Source organism: Mastigoproctus giganteus, chromosome 11 (genome assembly GCF_048544385.1).
Source record: "Mastigoproctus giganteus isolate SK-2022 chromosome 11, ASM4854438v1, whole genome shotgun sequence".
NCBI lineage: Eukaryota > Metazoa > Arthropoda > Arachnida > Uropygi > Thelyphonidae > Mastigoproctus > Mastigoproctus giganteus.
The window spans coordinates 113,511,939-113,534,583 of record NC_143585.1 but is presented as its reverse complement, the minus strand read 5'-3'; the positions used below and the strand labels follow the sequence as shown (position 1 = coordinate 113,534,583).

The window sequence follows — 22,645 nt, the reverse complement described above, 5'->3', positions numbered from 1 at the left end:
TTAAGGTAAAAGGCAACTGGGTTATACTGAAGAAGGAGAACCCAAATGTCATCTAGGTTGCTGCAATATCCTCTGCAATATCATTAAAGGAAACGGCATTATTTGGATGTAGTGCGGTCCTCATTTTCTGTCCGAGGAGCTGCTGGCTTGTGGTGAACAGATTCTTTTCGAAAAGTACAGTTTTCCTGTCTCCATCTCTTCCTCTGGGAATAGGTTGAAAACTAGCTCTTCATGGTCAGTATTTCCTTTCATTTCTATTGAGTCAGTTTTAATAGAATCATCACTTTTTGAGTATTGTGAGTTGTTATTAGCATGCGGAACAGTGATTGGTGTATTAATTGCCCAATCTGATATTGATGTGTTTGAGGAAAATGTAACTTCTGTTTGAGTACCAGTCGTTCATACTCTTTGCACAGCACTGGTTACTGCAGGTGGCTTTTGAACTATTTGAGCGAAAGTGGGTAGCGTGTTAAATTGAGTCTACACCGATTTTTTGGATTCTTGGTGCATTATGTTTTGTTCAGCTTTAAACCACTGAATTTTTTTTTTTTTTTTTTCCCTTTTTGCATAGAGGACAATCTCTGGAATAGGCAGTATGTGGGCCATTACAATTTGAACACTTGTGCTGCTCTGATTTACAATCCGATTGAATGTGCTCATGTGAACTACAATTAGCACAAGTGGCTAAAGCTCTGCACGTTTTGGGAATGCCCAAATTTTTGGAATTAAAAACAGCATATTGGGTTAAGAATGTACAGTTTTATTTGACAATTAAGATACCCTGCTTTGATGGATGTTGGAGGTTTGGGGCTATCAAATGTTAGTATTATGTTCCAAGTCGGAACTAGAGCATTGTCTTGTTTGGCATTATATGCTCTTTACGTGCACAATTACCTGGTCTTTTAATTCATTTTTCAACTCTTCTTCTGAAAGATTTATAAGATCCCACTCAGCTATTACACCACTGGAGGTGTTTAGAGTAGCATGAGTGGAAACAGTGATAAACAGTCCTGCAAAGGATGTAATTTTTTGGAGACGTAGTGAGTGTCACTCATCAGAGAACTCAACGAGCAAGTTGCCAGATCTCAGATGCTTGGCTGTTTTTGGCGATCCGATTAGATTTTCTAATTGTTTCTGGATTTTAAAATGCAAAAGACTACCTGTAGACTGTTCTTGAGTAGGGTGCAATACAAGATGCATTGGAGTTCTTCTCTTAATAGTGTCAGTTCTTTGTCTTTTGGCACTATATGAGTTAGAGTCTTCTATCTCATGAGTAGCCATGTTAGGACCCATACATCCTGTAGGAGAGATCATTTTGCTCCTTTTAGCCCTAGAAAGATAATTAATCTTTCCAGGTTTCAAGCTCCGCCACAGGGAGGCAGGAGCAGTGCCAAAAGAGTAACCAAGCAGCTGAGTTAGTCTGGTTAGTACTATTAAAGAAACAGAAAGGCGAGTTCCCTTTCTGGAACTCTGACTACTTCTTGTAGTCAAAAAGTTACGGAATACAATTAAATAATGAAACTGTATTTAAAACCAAAGGAAAACTATTTGCTTTGCACACACAATATAGAGCTCACTTGGAATCACTTGGTACCTGGTGCTAAGAAAAGAGCATGTAGATATTCACAAAAAGGGACAAAATTGAGTCTTTCTGATGGAAACTTCACTTTTGGAAGAAGTGTGTAGAAAAAAGGCAGTACAAATGCTTCCTCTGAATAGCTTTTTGATAGAAACACAATTTAGCCTGGTAGAAACTATTTATCATAGCATCATCCAATTTAAATGGTTTGCAACAGGCATTTCAGAAATAATCTTCTACCAATGATGCTACCTGGGACTGAAATCCGTTTTGTTTCAGAGAAACGGATGGCATGTCTGTGCAAAATTAAGACTGTTTAATAGATATTACATCTGATACTAGTTTGAAAGAGAAATTCAGTGAGCTTCTTCTGGTTGAATTCTGGTGCAGTCTTATTCAAGAATATCGCCCAAAGTGTCTATATATGCAATGCTGAAACTTCTGTATCCCACAACTAATCTGTACGAAGCTGGATTTTCAAGGTATATGGCATCACAATCTAAATGTCATTACAGACTGTCACACCGACATGAGAATTAAGTTGTCTATTATCACCCCCAACTTTAAAGGACTTTGTGGGACAAAGAAACAACACGATTCTTCACACTAGTAGCCTATGAGGTATATGATTTAATGTATACTAAAATAGCGACAGTTTATTATTTTTTGTGTCAGTCAGAAAAAGGTAGATTGCAAACATATAATAAATCAGTACTGAGAATTTTAATCTTGAATACTTATCATCCAGACACCCTATATTTATGTGAGCAAGGATGTGAAGATCTGTAGTTATTTTTCAAAGCCAAAAGGAATCTGCGGGCAAAAAAAATTTTAGTATTATCTAGGGCAATGATTTTCAAAGCATCTTCCAGGAAGCCCTGGTTTCCATATTATAACTGATCACTTTCAAACCAGATTATTATTATCAAGTTTTAATGAAGATATCTATCTATCTAAGGTGAGCCCCTCCAAATGTAAGAATTGGCATTTCTACATACATTTCTTCTTCTCCCTACAATTCCTTTTGTTCCTTTTCCTTTTTTGCATTGCCGCATATTTTTTCAATGCTCAATCTTGCTAATGTCAAAATGCCTTCACCAGACAACATGAGACTACAGGATCTCCCCGATTCACATAATACTCGACTTACAGAAAGTCGACTTTACACAAGTTTTTGCCTGCCAGTGCAAACTTAAAAAAAAAAAATTGTGGAAACGTATTTTGCATCTCGTCGGAATAAATGGAGGTATCGTGAAAATATCGAATGTTAACCCAATAACACACTCTTTTTTTTGTAATTCATTCTAAGTCGTCCTTGGAAGTTGAAAATTTCTCTACATAATTAAGCTATTTATCTCTCTAAGAGGTCATATTTAAAATGGAAATTGCACTACCCTTTTCTAAAGAAGGTTTCTGAAGATCACGACCAAAAAACAATAAAAACAATAAATACACAAAAGATAATACCGATAACTGCAATTGTGTGAATTTTTATGCTATTATGGTGAAATGCATTGTTCCCCTTCACTGAAATCTTCAATCATATAAAAAACTAATTTTCAGAAACTTCTCCTCATTCCTATTTACATATTACAACGATGAAGGGAAAGCGACCAACGGAAAGTGCAAATGGTGGTAGTACCAGGAAACAAAACAAAATTGATTTAGAAATGAAGATGAAAATGATTAAGAAGTAAGAAGCAGCACAAAGTTTGTCATCTATTGCAAGGGAATTAGGTCTTGCTGCTTCAACAGTGAATACTATTTTAAAGGACAGTGCATGTATAAAAGAACATGTTAAGATCAATGCATTTTTTAAGATCAACAGAAGATCAACAGATCAATGCATTTTTTAAGATCAACAGAAGATCAACAGATCAATGCATTTTTTAAGATCAACAAAAGGTGCTATACTGAAGATGGAACAGCTGTTAATAATATGGAAGGAAAATCAGATTCAGAAGCAGGTGACCCTGAGTGTAATGACCATTCAAGCAAGAGCAACAAGTATTTATAAAGATATAAAGGATAAGTACAGTGAGTCACAACCCAAGTTGTGGAAAGCAACAAGTGGTTTAACAGGTTCAAGCATCACGCTAGTTTCCAAAATGTTAAAGTATGCAGTGAAGTTGCCAAGTGCTGATCCTACAGCTTCAGAGAAATTTTGTGATGTGCTAGAAAAAATTAATGATGATGGTGACTATTCAACGCAGCAAATTTTTAAAGTTGACAAGAATTCTCTGTATTGGAAAAAAATGCAGGATTGAACATACATTCCCAAAGAGGAAAATACAATACCAGGTTTCAAGGCTTCAAAAGATTGAGCCACACTCTTGCTCGGAGCTGATGCAGCGGGAGATTACAGATTAAAACCATTGCTTATGTACCATTCTAGAAAACCTTATGCATTTAAGGGTATCACAATAAAGCCACCATACCCGTGCATTTCCGATCGAACCAGAGAGCACGGATAACAATATATTTCTTTGAGGATTTGTTTAAAAGCTGCTTCATTCCTAACTTTTAAACATATTGTAAAGACAATGACGTTTCTTTCAAGATTTTGCTTCTATTAGATAATGCTCCTGGATATCCTACGCATCTAGACGATTTCAATTTGAACATGAGTCATATATTTCTACCACTAAACATGACTTCACTCATCCAACCTAGGGATCAGGGTGTTATTTCGAATTTAAAAGTATACTGTTTACGAATATTTGCTCAGGCATTGTCTACAGCAGATGATCAGAAAAATTTTACGTTAAGAAACTTGGAAGTCTTACAATATTACCGTGCCATCATCAATAAGGCGTGGGCAGAAATTACAAAAAGTTGTTTAAATGGCGCATGGAAGAAAATATGCCCATGTAAAAGGTTTCGAAGGATTTGAAAAAGACGAATCGTATAAAGAGGTTACAGATAACATTGTGAAAGTACTGAAGTAGCTCCAACTGAGCTATTTCAGTTGGAGTGTAAGAAGAAAATACTGATGAAACTCAAGATGAACTAAATGAGGTGCCGAGACACTTCATCACCAGAGAGATGGCAATGACATTTGAAATTGAAATTGCATTCGCAATGGCGAGGTTTGAGAAGATGGATCCTGACACCGAACGATTCTTAAAAGTTAACAGAGGGTGAATGATATGCTTGCTACAAAGAAATCTACGATGAAAAAAAAAAAGTCACTGTATACAGTCATCCATTAATATGTCTTTTCATAAGGTTGAGCAGCCGACCCCTTCTAAATCTTCACAGTCCTCAACCTCCGCAGCGGTGTACTTATCAGCTGAAGACGTAGAGTCTGGCAACAATGCTGGAGAGGTAAAACTTGCTGACTTTACGCCTGTCTCCTCTTTTTTTTTTGTAATTTTATAATTATGAAATTTTTTTAAATTGCACACTTTTGTAATTTTTCTTGCGCATGAAATAAAAAATTAATAAATACAATAAATAATTCTATCTACATATTCGTCGAACATTTCTTTTCTGATTCCATTAATTCAGCGAGCACAGTTGCGAGTGCTGCACAAGCATGGGTGAAATTCCGACTTACCTAGCATTAAGCACAACGCAATCCTTACATAAGTCGGGGAGTTCCTGTATGATCTGAATGCCCAAGTTAGTAATAACTGTATTCAAAGCTCAATTTTTTCTTTCTTCATCTCTGTCCTCCATGTGCAATTAGGTATTAGTGATGAACCCTGATTTTTTTAAGGCAACTAGTGACTGTTGAAGAAATCTGCATGCCAGGAAACCATAGTTATATGCAATGTATCAATTTCGATGCGCTCTCTCTCTCTCTCTCTCTCTCAAAAGCCAATTTCTTTCTGAATTAATAGCCTTTGATAACTTTTACTATATGGTTCAGGCTAAAGTAAAATTGCTGTGATCTGTTAGCACAGAGGTTCCGAACTTTTTATACCTTGCACCCCCCTTTAAAATATCTCATGAATTTTGTGCCCCTTTTCAGAAAAAGTGCAACTAAACTGACTTGATGTAATTTAGCTATGAGCATAGATACTTTCATAAATTAATATACACTTCAGTACATTTAAATAATCATTAAGTACATTAAATAAACTACGTCAAATTTTTAAAAGAAGTTTGTCCATATTTCATTAAAAATGTGCTTCATACAAATGACACACACCTCCCAAAAAAACCATGTGTGCTTCCCAAGGTGGCATTCCATACATTTGGGGAACCTTTAAGCTAGCATAATTTGCAGGAAGTTCCCTACAATGTCCCTCAAACATGTATACCGGGAATTGGTGACTGCTGCAGAAATCTACATTCTGGAAAACCACAGGTATGTGTAATGTATATCAATATCAGTGCAGCCTTTCTCTCTGTGAAGAAGCACATTTCCTTCTCAACTAATGGCCTTTAAGATTAGTCTTTATTGAACAGTTCATGCCAATGTGAAGGGACTGTAATCTGCTAGCATAGAGATTATAATTTCTGAATCTCAGGTGTTTTTTTTTAATTTCTGAACTTGCAATCTCTTAAAACTGTTCCAACCTTTTTTATAAGATGCACCCCACTCCTTGAAATATTTTATAAATTTAATGTCTCCTTCCAGAAAATGCAAATAAACCAATGAGTAGGCACACTCAAATTAATATATACATCATTACATTTAACTAAACTGTATCAAGCAGACAGGATTTAAAAAAAAAAAAAAAAGAGAGGGGAAAAAAAAAGTGTCTACAATTTGTTTAAAAAAAAAAAAAAAAAAAAGCGCTTTATACAAGCACCTCCCCAAAAAACCATGTGCACACCACACTTCTGAAACCTCTGTGCTAGCAAAATTTAAGTAGAAAAATCACTGCAGTGTTCCTGAAAAAATGTTATGTTATGCATGAGATATTATAATTGCTGTGATGGTTATTCAACAGCACTACATGGATGGACACAAAGGTATCTATCAGATAAACACTTAACCAGGATAAAATCAAAATCTCTCTGTTTTACATGTGTTCAATTGCACATTTATTCAGTAATGTGCTAAACCAAAGGTTCCGATTTGTGTGTGGAGAGTGGATTTGCATCCACTGAACAGAGGCAAAGCAAGAAGCACTAATTAGAGATATATTATTTAACTGTAATTTTACAGGATTTAGCTACTTAAACACAAAAAAAAAAAAATTTCGAAGTATTGCTTCATTTTTTTTTTTTTTTTTTTTTTAATTACAGAATGTACATGAAGTGAATGTGTTATATTAAAATATGTGTGCTTAAAAGAATCAAATTAATCAAACATTTTATGATGAAAGAGAAAGAAGCAAAAGGACACATCTATACTATATACTATTATTTCTCTATAATTAAATAAAATCAAGTCTATAACAGAGTGTTATCTGGGAAAGTTAGCAATGGATTTTATTATTACCTTTAACTGAGCCATTTTTTCTGGCCTTATAGCAATCAATGCAGACCACAAAACCACATTTGTGGCACACCCAATGAATATTGAAGAGGGTTGTTTCACATACATCGCACATTTCTCTAACTCCTTGAACTACTCTCTTCCACGTAACTGTTTTATCTGGGAGGCAAAAAAATAGAGATAGGTATTAATATTTTTATTCAATTTCGAACCACTGAAAAGCAAACTTTTAAAGTTTATTATCTTGTTCAACAGTAAATACACATAATACTTTATCTTTCATAAAGATTCAGTAATAAACTTAAAAAGATCAATAGTATAGTTGAATGCACATCTGAACTGTAAGTTCCATATAAGTTAAGAAAATTAAAAATAAAGATTTATACCAAAATCAAATGAAATTCTATAATAAATATTTATAAAACTATATTAAGTTCTAAACACTTTATTTATTAATTATATAAACAGATACACCTATACCAGCATTAAAACACAGAAACCTAGATGCAAAAAATAATTCTGACCATAAACTTGGATTTCAGGAAAGCTTTTGAAACTGTTGCACATAAGACAACTGTACAAACTGGAGCAGTGTGGCATTAAGAGCAAGTTTTGACAATGAATAAGATGATGAAAGGAAGCAGTGCTAAATCAATGGACACTGCTCTTCGTGGATCAATGTTGTTGTTGTTGTTATTTGGTTTTTAGGAGCATTAGCAACTAAGGCCATATTGCTCCGGGATATGCGGTGGTCATTCCCTGACCTTTCCGCATCCTCTGTATTTGGTGGTGACGGGCTCGAACCCCGGTCTAATCAAGAAGCATGTGTTACGCACTGCTGCTCCTTCCCACCTGGCTACGGAGGCGCCTCGTGGATCAATGTTATTAGTGGAGTCCCCCAAGGCTTGGTTGGCCCATTGTTGTTTTGTATATTTATCAATGATATTGATGAAGGTATATCAGGCTTAAATGTCCAAGTTTATAGACGATCCAAAGGTTGGCAGAGTTGTTGATGACAATACTGACAGTATGCTACTGCAACAGGATCTAAAAAGTTGGGCAGATTGGCTGAAAGGTGGCAACTGAAGTTTAACGTTGACAAATGCAAAGTACTCCATATAGGTAACAGTAACCATGGATTATTGGAGAATGAAAAAGACCTGGGAGTAATTGTGCCGTCAGATATGAAGATCTCTAAGCAGTGCAGACAGGCAACCTGGACAGTTCATGGGGTTTTGTCAGTGATATACAGGAATTTTGCTAGCAGGGATAAGGAGGTGATTATCCCATTGTATCAGGCCATGGTCAGGCCACACCTTGAGTGCTGCACACAGGTCTTGAGGTCTCATTTTAGGAAGGATGTAGAACTGCTGGAATGAGTACAGAGAAAGTCAACAAGATTGGTGAGAGGAACAAAGGGGTGCGAATATGGAGACTAAGCACCTGCGAGGTGATCTGATCGAGGTGTTTAAGGATTTGAATTAATTGAGCAAGCTCAATGCTGATGAGATTCTTCCTTTTGATCACCAATGCACATGAGGAGGCATAAATTATTTTGACAGATTATTTTTGAACACTAAAACAAACTCTCGTCAATGGTTAGGCCTTGATATATACGTTGCCCTACCATTAATTTCCAGACACTCCTCCACGGATGGGGAAACAGGTCCTATGAATGTAACATGTCACAGAACCTGCTATAAATATGCACACTGGGCTTCGAATAGACAATTGCAAAAGTGGGCATGCAAGATGACACGTTCAACAGAATTAAGACTTCCAACGTGGAATGATAGTAGGATGCCACATAAGCAAGAGTTCTCTAAGAGACATCGCAGTCACTCTGGGGATCCCTAGTTTATCGATTAGTGACATCATATGCAAATGGCAGAGGAATGGGACATAATTTGCCAAAAAAACGGCCTGAAAAACCCTGAAAACTAACAGAATGGGACAAGAGATCTCTACAAATAACTGTGCGTGCAATTCGTAATTTGCCATTGTCTCAAGTCAGAAAAACTCCATGATATGGGTTACAACGGTCATGCAGCTGTTCACAAGCCACTGATCATCTCAACAAATGCTAGACACCGATTAACATGGTACAATGAGCGTGAATCCCGGACTGTAGAGAAGTGGAAAACAGTCCTATGGACAGACAAATAAAGGTTTGCACTCTGCCAGTCTGATGGCCATTCCTTGGTGTGGTGAAGGCCACAGGAACAGTTCATTCCTGATTGTATTCTCCCAACAATGAAGTTTGGTGGAGGCAGTGTCATGGTATGGGCTCCTTTCATGGTTTGGTTTGTTTGTTTGTTAGTTATTTAGTTTTTAGGAGCATTAGCAACTAAGGCCATATTGTTCCGGAAATATGCGGTGGTCATTCCCTTGACCTTTCCGCATCCTCCGCATTTGGTGGCGACGGGCTCGAACCCCGGTCTAATCAAGAAGCGTGTGCTACGCACTGCTGCTCCTTCCCACTTGGCTACGGAGGCGCCTTTCATGGTTTGGCTTGGGCCCATTAGTCGTTATCGACAAAACCAAGAATGATGTGCAATACCAGGACATCCTGGACAATTTTGCACTTCCAACATTATGGCAATACTTTGTGGGAAAGCCCATACCTGTATCAGCATGACAATCTGCCATACCATACTTCTCGGGCTATAACAGAGTGGTTGAGGACATGGGTGTGGAAAAGTTGGATTGGCCAGCCCACAGTGCTGATCTGAAGCTTATTGAGCATCTTTGGGATGTATTGGATCGTCGGGAACGTGCATGTGGAGATTGCCCAAAGAAGAAAGCTGAACTGGTGGCTTCATTAAAGGCCAAGTGGAGAAACATATCACCTGACATTTATAAAAATGCTGGTTGAGTGTATGCCACAAAGATTGAAGGCTGTCATAAAAGCAAAAAGGTTTCAGCACAAAATATTAAATGAAACAATAACAGCTCTTTTTTTGTCCAGAGGCAGGTGTCTGCATATTAATGGTAGGGCAGTGTATGAACACACACGTAATTTTCAAATTAATCTTAACATACAATGAAAGCAAAGTGTACAGTATTCATTTCTTATTCAATACTACAATACATATTCTGAATTAGATTATAATATATAATATTAATTAGATAACATTAAATATTTGAAATTTTCTTTGGTCTTTTGCTGACTTTATGAACTATCAATATAATGGCCTTTCGATATAATAAAAATTATATCATTGCTCTGGAAAGGGTCACTATAAAGAGCTTCAACTGTAGTTACATCTTTATGTTAAAGTTGCTTGATATATATGTTGAACAAAAGCAATTTACAATAAACACAGAATGTATGAAATTATATAAGGGAATAACAAGTGCTAAGGAATAGCCACGAGACAACCATTTAAATCGTAACAGTTAATGATAATTTCCATTCCTTTGTAGCTTCAATATCAATGGCTGGACTTTCACAATACACACTTTTTCCCCCTCATATATGAAATTCTAAGATTTCCATTTATGGGAAATCTCAAAAACCAAGGCTGAATTGTTTACATCATCATTACCCTTTCCAAGAGTACAGTTTCAAGATCTAGATACTTCACCTCTCATACTCAGAGTCTATCCAGTGAAGCAGATTTCACAAAACTTTCTATCTTTTTATTTATTTGGCTTAGAGGGAAACAGGTATCCTGTGTTACCAGCCACTCAGTCTAAAACACTGATGGATCCAATATCTTTCTATTACAGAAGATTTAGGAGAAGTCCAGCTGACCTGCCTCTCTAAAATCCACTCATGCACACCTTCTCGATGGCAAGCCCTGTTACGTCACTTAGGTGGCAATGAACGTGTAGAGTGGTTCTCTCTTCAAGATGCCTGGTCAGCGTGAAGAGGAAAAGACCAAACCCTCCAGCAAATGACAGCACGACAAAACAAATGTTCCTCAGTCCCCAGCGGCTTTCACTCTCCCTCTTACGGCAGCGAGAGGATCAGAGTGGAAGCAGAGGGTGTTAAGAATCTCTGGGTACGACCAGGCTGCCTTGCACGGAAACTGAACTTGGCCTGATACAATGTAAGATCACTCATCGGTGAAGACAGGATATTAGAGCTGGAAAGGGAAGGAATTAGAAAATGTGAATTGGAATATCATCGGTTTGGCTGAAACAAGAAGAAATGAATCACTTATAAGTTTATCAAGTGGAAATCTGCTGTACACCAATGGAAACAGTGAAAGGAGTGAAGGTGGAGTTGGGTTTTTGGTCCATAAAGATTTAAAAAACAACATTTTGGAATTCAAAAATACATCACCAAGGGTGTCAAGACTAATACTCAAGATTTCTAAGAGGTACAAGCTAAAGGTTATAATGATTTATGCACCAACATCGAGCCATGATGATGAAGAGGTTGAAGAAATGTACACCGAAATTGAGTCTCTTCTAGATGAGCAGAAAACCCACTACACTATTATTATGGGGGACTTCGATGCTAAGGTTGGAAAAAGACAAAACAGTGCAGAAGGGGTAACTATAGGAAATTTTGGAATTGGTGAAAGAAATGAAAGAGGCAAAAGACTTTTAGAATTTGCAGAATCTCAAGGATTGTCAGTAATGAACACTTTTTTCAAAAAAGGGGTGAACAGAAAGTGGACATGGAAGAGTCCAAATGGATTAACAACTAATGAAATCCACTTCATCCTCACTAACAGAAGATATATTGTGAATGATGTTACCATCTTGAATAAGGTAAATGTTGGAAGTGATAACAGAATGGTAAGATGTACGATATAGGAAAGGAAAAGAAAAAACTTGACTCGAGTAAATAATACAAAGGTCTTTGAGATAACAGAAGAGGAGAAAAAGCAGTATGTACTGGAACTTAAGAACAAGTTCGAGCTTCTGCAAACTGCTGAGGACCAAGATATCGACGAGGAATATTACAACTTTCTGAAAGTGATAAAACCCAAGAAACCTATAGAGAAAAAGATATCCAAAGAAGAAAAAATTAGTCAAGAAACAGTTGTTATGATGAACTGAAGACGAAAAATGAAGAGCAAGATAAACACTGGCAAGGAGAAAATTGAGTATACTGAGTTATGCAAAGCCATTAGAAAGAGACTCAGAGAGGACATAAGAATATTTAACGCAAGAAAAGTAGAACAAGCATTAAGGGAAAACAAAGGATTAAATCAGCAGCCATGGGCAGTAATACAGAAAAACAAATGATACTGAAACTGAAGAATAGCGATGGTGAAATTCTAAACAGCAGAGAAGGCATAATTCAAATAGTAGAAGACTACTATAGAGAATTATACAAGGAGCAAGGGAATGATGGATTGCAGTAGGGAAGATGGATTGCAAATTAGCAACACATACAACATACCCGACATTCTTCCTGATGAGGAGGAACATGCATTGAAGAAAATGAAGAATCAGAAAGCTCCGGGGGAAGATGAAGTTACGGTAGAGTTGTTAAAATTGGGAAGAAGAGACATAACACAAAAACTGGCAAGGATCTTCACAAAATGCATTAGGAAAGCTGTAACGCCTAAGCAGTGGAATAATGCAATCATAGTTTTGCTGCACAAGAAAGGAGATAAATCAGAAATTGGAAATTATAGACCAATTAACTTGTTATCCCACATCTACAAATTGTTCACAAGGATCATTACTAACAGATTAGAAAGAATACTTGATGAGAATCAACAGAAAGAGCAAGCTGGCTTTAAGACAGGATTCCCAACTATGGATCACTTTCACGTAATATCACAGCTAATGGAGAAAGCAAATGAATATACAACACCATTATGCCTGGCATTTGTGGATTATGAAAAGGCATTTGACTCCATATAGCATAAGGCAATGTTTCGGGCACTGGAAAGACAATGTATAGATACCACACATATTGATGATTTTGAAGAAAATATATGAGAATGCTACCTCCTTTATTAGACTAGACAAAGACGGTAGGAAATTTAAAACCGAGAAAGGAGTTCGACAAGGAGACCCAATATCTCTGAAGCTGTTTACTGCTGCCCTTGAGGAAGCTTTCAGAAGATTAGACTGGTCACAGAAAGCAGTCAATGTGAACGGAGAGTACCTAAACCATTTACGATTTTCAGATGACATTGTGGTCATAAGCCATGATCCCAAAGAATTAGAGGAAAATCTTAATCAGTTATGCACAGTTAGTAAGGATTTTGGACTAAATATGAATATGGCTAAAACAAAAGTAATGATGAACAAGTATGCCACAGAAAGGGAAATAATGATTGAAGGAACAGTAATTGAAAAGGTGGAGTCATATACTTATCTGGGACAAGTTATTAGCTGTAATAATGATAAATGGCTGGAAGTCAAGAGAAGAATAAATTTTGGATGCATAGCATTCAGGAAATATAGTCACATACTGAGGAACAATATCCCAGTTTGTCTGAAACGTAAAATAATGAACCAATGTATACTCCCCACCATGACTTATGGAAGTGAAAATTGGGCACTCACCAAAAGAATGGAAGAGAAGCTGAGAACTACACAGCGAAGAATGGAATGAATTATACTGGGAATCAGACTGTTAGATAAGAAGAGAAACGCATGGATTAGGCAGCAAACTCAAGTAAAGGACATTCTTATCAAAACTAAAGAACTAAAATGGTCTTGGGCAGGACAGGACAGGATACATAGCTCGAAGACATGATGACAGATGGACTAAGAAAATAACAGAATGGTACCCAAGAGGAGCTAGAAGAAAACCTGGAAGACAAAGGCGGAGACGGATAGATGAAATTCATGATTTTGTGGGTAGTAAATGGATGGCCAGTGCTCAAAACAGAAGGAACTGGAAAGTTGCTGGAGAGGCCTTCATCCTGCAGTGGATTGAAAATGGCTGATGATGATGATGTATTCTTTTCTCTGCTCTTAATTCATACTGGATTGAACTATCGAATGATATCAGTACCAGAATGCATGGGCATTATTTACAAGTCGTACGATCTTAATTTTTGTCTTCGATTGGAATATTGAGAAGTATGAATTTCTAGTTGAGGATAATTCCATTGTGCCAACAAGTAATTTCTGAAGTTCATCATAAGCTTGAATAAATTACCTGCTGTTTCATTCTGAAGTAGTGCAAATAGTGTAACAAATAAAAAAGTTAAAAACAAGACAGTGGTTGAAATTTTTGTGCTGTTATAGAATTTTTTCATCATTCAAGGTTGTTATAACAGATGAAAAACAGCATTAAGTTTATGGGAAACCAACCAAGACCTACCATACTGTCTCTATCATTCTAGCACGTTATAATGTACTAGGATGTTAAACAGAGTCACTATAAAGAACTTTGACTGTATAAAGAATCCATTTTCATATATTATTGATGAGATCCTAAACAATGAGATTTATCATCTCATCAATATTTTTCTTCCTCAATCATATTTTTCTTCAATCTCATCAATATTTTTCTTCAATCTCATCAATATTTTTCTTCCAGATTGTACAGAAGCAATTCCATTAAATGTTTAATCTCTACAAAGTGAAGTGTTGTTTCATTACTCAAAGCAAATATAACTTCTGAAATACTTGCTTGACTTAAAAACCCAGCTTCTTGATCAGTGGAAAAAAAAAAAAAAAAAAAAGATGGAATATGAATATAAATAATTATAAAGTAATGATATAAAATTTAGAATACAATTAAATAAAAAAAATTTAACTTATCTGGAGCTAAAATTCATTGCACCCTAGTCCCTTCTCTGATCCTGCCAGATATCATTTTCCAATAACTGAGATACTCACAGAAAGAGTAAGCAGGGCAATGCAGATTGTGAAAGGAACTGGATTTCACTGAGGTTAGAAATTATAGTACAGTCAGTCCTCGTATAACACGTGTTTACACTACATGAATTCGATCATACACGATTTGTAAATAGGGGAATGATATCTTATACAACACGAACCGAATTTGCTTATGCACGATTTGCTTTTGTGTTTACAAGAAATGGCAGTCGAACGCAGAATCACCCCAACCGAATGCAACAGGAAGAGAATGAAGAGAAGATTCTGAAAATGTATTTCAGAATCTCCTGAAAATGTATTTCTGAAAAGAAGGATGTAGAGAGGCTGGAACGAGTACAGAGAAGGGCAACAAGATTAGTGAATGGAACAAAGGGTTGCTCTTACGAAGAAAGGCTTAAGTTTTGCAAATGTCTGGAGACTAGGCACCAGCGCGATCTGATAGAGGTGTATAAAGCCTTGAATGGTTTGAGTATGCTCAATGCCAATGGGATTCTTCCTCTTGTTCAGAATAATCCCCAGAGAGGGCATAAATTGAAATTGAAGAAAGACAGATGTAGAATAGATGTGTGGAAATTGCCTTTAGCCAGCGGGTAGTTGGAACAGACTTCCATTCCTTGTTGTGGATGTTGATAGCCTAAATAAAATTAAGGCTCAGCTGGACAGGTATTTCGAACGGAGGGGTGAAATGGGAGTGGTTTTTTTTTTTTTTTTGGTTGATGCTGCATAAGCTTGCTTTCTTGCATCAAATGCCTCTACTAATGCTAATATCAAAACTTTTTGCGCTGTCCACTAAACAAGATAATGACAGATTACAAGCTGCTTATGATATTTCGTTATTAATTGCAAAAGCGGGAAAACCACACACAATTGGTAAGGAATTAATCTCGCCGGCAGTAAAAGAAGTAATAAACACTGTGCTTCATATGCCAGTGTCAGATATCATCAGGAAAATTCCTTTGAGCAATAATTCAGTGCAAAGAAGAATCGATGAACTGGCTGAAGAGTTTGAAAAATCATTGTGCGATTATTTGAAGACATGCCAATTTTCCATTCAACTTGATGAATCAACTCTCCCAAATAATGAAGCACTACTCTTATCATCTGTATGATTCATAAAAGAAGAAAACGTTTGTCAAGAATTATTATTTGCTAAAATTTGGAAGCGGATACAAAAGGAGAATCTACTTGCTATACATTATGTTCTTCATCGTCAACATTTGGTTGCGAAGAATTTAAGTGAATGCCTGCATACGTCACTCGATTACATTATTAGAGCAGTCAACAAGATTAGAAGCAATTCATTGAGTGACAGATTGTTTAGCCAACTTTGTAGTGAAAACGATGAAGATTTCAATCGTTTGCTGCTTCACACAGAAGTTCGTTGGCTTTCAAAAGGTATTTGTCTGAATCGATTTTACAATTTGTTTGATTCAGTACTAGAGGTCCTAGAAAACAGAGGTGACGGATTGCGGGCCATCCTGATTACATCCAAAAATGATATCGCTTATTTGACAGACCTCTATAAAATATTTAATGAAGTCTATCTACAATTACAAGGTGATGAATGGAATTTAATTAAAACAAAAAACGTTATTGCCACTTTTGTGGGGAAACTTCTTCTGTTCAAGCGGAATCTAGGCCGAGGGGAATATAGCCACTTTTCAAATTTATCAGCAGTCTCTCAAAAAGGAAGATTTACTTACATACTGCCAACACTTGGAGGTTCTCCATGCTGATTTTAATGAGCGATTCAAGGATATTCTAAACATGAATATACCAAATTGGGTTCTAGATCCTTTCTCACATGTAAACACAGTAGGATCATCAAATTTAGAAGAGGAACACATAGAATTCACAACAAATGAAGAACTAAAAATAAAATTCAAAAGTGGATACCAAGAGTTCTGGCTTCAGAAATCAATACCGACACTGTACCCTGGATTATGGGAAATAGTGCAGAAATTTTTAATTGCATTTCCATCTTCTTATTTGGCTGATTTGGTTTAGTGCTGTAGCGAATTTACTATCTAAGAAAAGGAACCGATTGCATATAACTGAGTGTGGCGATTTACGACTGTTTTTAACGAAAGTTGAACCCGATATTAACAAACTTATAAAAATGCATCAGGCTTATCCTTCACATTAATTTGTTATTTTTTCTTTGTATTTTTACTTTGTAAGTTTGAAATAAACAATTTTCTAATACATTCGACGGTGTTTTAATTATTGCAATAAAATTCTTACTAATACATTTGCAATCTCTTAATATGTATTCCGAATTTTCATATTTAAACCATTGTATGAAACTGTGCATAATGTTATTCGAGCATACACTTTACAATCTTTACATATGGGCTATGTTTCATCAAAATCGAAATAGCCTGTGTTCAAGATGAAGCACATATTGGTCACTACTTTTTCAATAATTTAACGGCATAAAAGTAATGTATCATTAGTTGCTATTTATGTTGAATATATCAAACGGCTTGAATGCGGAAAACTGTTATAATGGGGGGGGGGGTTACAAAATTTAAAGTGGGCGGTGGGCCAAAAATGTTTGGGAACCTATGGTTTACACTATCACTCAATCCAAACAACATTCTAACACTTCATCTTTCTCACATTAAGAACTATTCAAAATACAGAAAAATTAGTTGACCTCAGATCACAACTTTGTGTGATCTCTTTTTCTGCAGTGAAGTCACATATTGTATATTTTTTAAATGTATAAAAAAAGACAGAGTAACAAAAAAGGTAACAAAAAAAAGCTGGTAACAAAAAAGACAGACTATGTGATGAAAACATGATTTAACACAACACAAAAATAACAATTAATATTAAGCCTATTTTTAAGTCTAAATATATGATATGAATTTTATATGAATGGCTCAACAAAATTTTTTTAAAATAAATCAGCGTGCTATGCAAAATTTGAACTGTATTATTATATTAAAAAAAGAGTAATGCTATCAGATTTCTTTTACCCACATTCACAAATGTTAGATTCGGTTTCTTTATCTCTTAACCCTCACTCGAAAAATGTACCAAATATCTCAGTATAATTCACTAAATAGTTTATACCTTCGGACATATGCAATGACTGTGCCTCTCGTTCTTGTTCCACTAAGTCGCAGAACTGATCCCCAACATGTGTCATAATTAATTTAGAAGTTTCCAAATTGAGATCTGATGGAGGAATCTCCACTGGAGGAAGCCATAATCGTAAGTCTTCTTCTAAAGCATCAGAGGGCTCTGAGAATCCAGCTCCCAAAATTGTTCCATTCTTCCCATATCTCAATCTAAGTAAATAATCAATTAAATTGCATAAAAAAAATTAGCAAAATCCGAAAAATCGTTAATGCAAAAATCATAGAAATCTAGAAAATATAAAATATAAACATACTTGCGATATGCATAGAATCTGCAGAAAATATTGGGCATTTTCTTGCTCCTTTGATGGGGTGTCATGCGACATTCACGGCATTTTGGCAATTTTGGTGCTACTTCACAACAGGGACCATCTTGAAGAAAAGGTTCTCCTGTTCTTTTTAATCTAGCCAAAGAGGGCTTTTCTGGTGGTTTGGCTAGGTCAAGCAAGAATTTAAAAAAATAATAATAAACATATTTTACTGAAAAAAGACTTGCAACACACACACACTTAAATTTTTTTATTTTTTAATTTCCTTTTCTCTTCACAGACTTTAGTTCTTATAAATATAGAAGGCAAGTATGTTTTAAAAGCAGAGAATATATATCTAATTATTTACCAGTGAGCTATGGGGGGGTAACGTTTTTAATCACTGGTATTTTTAATAAGAGGTTGACGTAAATAAAAAATATTTCATTTATTTCAGAATACGAAGGATTAATGGAATTTTACCTTCAATTTGGTACAACACTGAATAAATGCTAAAAATACTTTTTCAGATAACACATGCTCACATGTTTAACCTAAAATTATTCAAGTAAGCTGTCCAATAAATTTAAATTTATGAAATGTCACATTTTATGCCATGCTTAAAAGCACTGCATGACATCATTTCAGTTATTACAAACACAGAGATAAATTTCAGCACTCTCATACTTCAGCACTTGCATACTTTCTTCAGAGGAAAAAAAATAATTGAAGTATCAGAGTAAAAAAAAAAAAATTTAAGAATACTAGAATTATAACAAAAAAGAAACAGTATTTTTGCATATAATGAAACAACATATTTGTTTGCTCTAAATGTTACTAGTCATAAATACTGGCATAAACATTTATTAGTAATTTTAAACGCTGTTGTGTTTTGACATTCTTCATGTTTGATTCCATTTAAATCAATAAGAACATGGCTAAGAACATTTAATAGCTTTTATTGCACTTACTTCAATACAAATTGCAGGCCGGTTGTAAATAGCAGTTCTATTATAATTTTTTAAAACTGGTCAATCCCTTTTCTCCTTGTGTCCTGCTCACCAAAATCATCAAAAAAACTAAACACCCTCATTGATCAGCAAGTTATATGAGAATTATGGGATTGATAAAATTTCAGTGGAAGACTGTGTAAGTGCATTATCTACCACTAACAATGCCTTACCATTTTCATTTGCATTTAATTTTTCCTTTTGAATAGTTTTATTTCTTTTACAGTTATTGTAAAGCAATTCTGAAAAAAAAATTCATTTACTACCTGTTTAGAAAAAAATCCCCATTATACATATAAAAAGTACATACATAAAGAGAAGGCACTTATATTTTCCTGAATTGCATAATATAAATAATAAACAATCAGAGCACTAAGCTCTGTTTGACAATAATCTAGTAAAGACTCATATCACAACACTAACTTAATCATAAATTACCAAATACCATTCATATAGTAGTAGTAGTAGTAGTTACTGAATGAATTATGATGCAAAAATTACAGAATAATATAGTTTTATACTTTTAGCTAAAAAGAGTAAAGTCACTAGATGAAGACAAAACCATCAACACAGAATACCAAACTCAGGCTGGTGGTGAAACCACTGTGTAATGGTCTTCACATCATCATTCAAGTGAAAGCAATAACCTTTGAATGGCTTCTAGAGGTTGCAGAGTGACAGAGTGACCTCTCATCTGTACCACTGCATCTCAGACATGTCATTAATTATTCATTGTTTCTCTATAGCTATTGCAATGACCATTAACTCTCGACCTGCAATTGCCAATGGTGCAAATCGTTGGTTGCTATCATGGGGGTGGTGGGTTGACAGCTATTACTGCTGACATATGTTGGGCCTCGGGGTGGTATTGATTGCACCATATATATATATTTTTTTTTTTAAATTAATATAACCACACACACACACACACACATGGTATTAATTAAAAAAAAATGCACCAGACTACTTCCTCTTTTTTCCATTTTTCTGCCTTCCTGTAATTCCATTCAACAATATATATAAACTATTTGAAGTGCTACAGTACAGTTGAAATACACACACTCTGTCAGAAAATACCATGAAGTATATTTATGATTTGAGCACTGTTCAAAGTTGATGGATGTGATGTAAAAATATCAACCTTTCATTGCATATAAGGACCCAGAATTTTGTTTCAGGTGGAACTTGGATTGTGTTTCATCCAAGCTTTAGTTCCAGTTCAGAGTGATGGTTGCACTTCCAACAGAAGAGAATGCAAATGGTCTTCTGGAATGAAAACCTGAACCTATTTGCCATTGCCCAAGAGTTGATATGGTTAATGGCATGGTGCAATTACCTTTCAGTAATCCTCAGGTTTCATGACAGAAAAGATGCTAGTCATCAACAAAAGAGGGCAGTGTATACAGCTAGAGGAAGTTGTCCAGTAATAAAATTAACTTTTATAGCATAAAGCATCGCACTTTGGACTGATCCTTGAGGAACTACCTCCTCTTGGCAAAACGAGTATTACGTCCATTGAAATGTCCTAGTAAGAAAAAAGGGGTGGCAATTGCTTAACGAGATCATCAAGGTCTGCCTGTGTGATGTTCCTAGGTGGCAAATAGGATGAGCAGATAGTTAGAAGGAACCCTACTGTGAGGCAAATAGCTACAGCCTCTATTGTAGTGTAGGTTGCAAATGGATATAGTTAACACAAGGATGGCGACTCCTCCATGGGGAGGTTCATCTCCAGTTCTGTCCTTCCGAATAATAGTGCAGCCACACGTGTAAGGGTCCTCATTTGCCCTTAAGAGTCCCTTCAAGCAGAACCACACTGGCTTTTACTCATGCAGGAAGGCCTTGAAGTCTTTACCATTTCGACAGAAACCACAGCAGTTCCACTGCAAAAATTTAAATGTGGACATTACAAAGATTTTCTAGGTCTGTCTGGAGGCTTCCGTTTTTCTTTTTCAGTCTTGAAAAAGAAAAACGGAAAAAAGGCTGAGCGTTTTTCTTTTTCAGTCTTGAATTTATCCTTTTTCGGGAGGTATGGATGTTGTCCCGTGCCCATATCTTCGTTCACAAAAAGTTCCAAGTCCGCGTCTCCATTTGTTCCTTCAAATCTATCTCCATTTTTTCATTTGTTGTGGGCAGTTAGTTGGGCTTTTTGGTATGTTCCGTCTTAATTGGTTTAAGTAGAGGTGAAGCAGTTAGTGCTGTCAATATGGAAGTGGCAGCTGACTGATTATTTTGTACTGTTCAACAAGTAGCATACAATGGGAGAAAGATTCTCTTGATGGCATTGTCACATCTGTTTTGAGTTCCAACAGGTTGCTTCCTAGCAGTCTTTTGAGCATATTAGAATTACCAGAGGCATATGATGCACGAAAGCAAGCCTATACAGCATCAGCCAAAAAAAAAAAAAAAAAACCTTCATTTCACACATCCATTTGCTCTGAAAGTTTGTCCAGTTCTTCCTTCAATTTATTTAAGCTATCAACTTCCACGACAGATGGACGTTTGTTCCAACAATCGACTATCTGCTGGCTAAATACAAATTTCAGAGCATCAATTCTACAATTGTCTTTCCTCAATTTGAATTTATGCTTCCTCCGGTTTGTAATCTGAGCCAGAAGAAGAATCCCATCAGCTTTGACTTTGCTCAAACCATTCAAGGCTTTATACACTTCAATCATATCACCTTGCAGGTGCCTAGTCTCCATACACTGCAATTTGCAGAACTTCAGCCTTTCCTTGGTAAGATGATCCCTTTGTTTCCCTCACGAATCTTGTTGTCCTTCGTATGTTGTCCTTTACTGTGTATAGGCCTCCAGACCTATACAGAGTAAAAAAGACATGGCCTGACCACTGCCTTATACAAGAGGATAATCACCTCCTTATCAATACTAGCAAAATTACTGTATATCATTGATAAGACCCCACATCACCTGCTCTGGCAGCCTGTCAGCACTGCTCCAAAAATTTTATATCTGACTGCACAATTACTCCCAGGTCTTTTTCATTCTCTACCACTTTGCGTGTAGTATCACTCAGTTGGTACATTTCTCTGGGGCTACTTCGATATAAGCGAACACCTGCAGACCACATATATAACGTGATTTTCTTGTACAGACATACATATAATAAAGTTTAATTGATAAATCATATGCAGTACTTTGCATTTGTGAATGTTAAACTTCAGTTGTCACTTCTCAGCCCATCTGCCTAACTTTTCTAGATCCTGTTGCAGTAGCATACCGTCGTTACTGTCATTGACAATCCTGCTAACCTTTGTATCATCTACAAACTTTGACATTAAACCTGATGTACCTTCATCAATATCACTGATAAATATACAAACCAACAATGAGCCCAACACCAAAACCTGGGGAACTCCATTAATAAAATTAGTCCATGAAGAGCCGTGTTCATTGATTACCACTCAACCATCCTTTTATCCTTTGTAGCAACTTGCCCTTAATGCCATACTGTTCCAATTCATACTGCAGTCTTCC

The 22,645-nt window shown here is 36.0% G+C and overlaps 1 protein-coding gene across 9 annotated transcripts in view; it reads right to left on the bottom strand.

Annotated features, from left to right (window-relative positions):
• The window catches only part of LOC150078358 (uncharacterized), an 821,930-nt gene that overhangs the window by 97,294 nt on the left and 701,991 nt on the right, over positions 1-22,645 (bottom strand). For all 9 annotated transcript variants that reach the window (XM_090384968.1, XM_090384969.1, XM_090384970.1 and 6 more), the window contains 3 exons: positions 18,148-18,328; positions 17,826-18,043; positions 6,978-7,133 (listed from right to left, as the gene is read on the bottom strand). In XM_090384968.1, the coding sequence (XP_090241094.1) occupies positions 6,978-7,133; positions 17,826-18,043; positions 18,148-18,328 (555 nt within the window). The remainder of the gene's footprint in view (positions 1-6,977; positions 7,134-17,825; positions 18,044-18,147; positions 18,329-22,645) is intronic.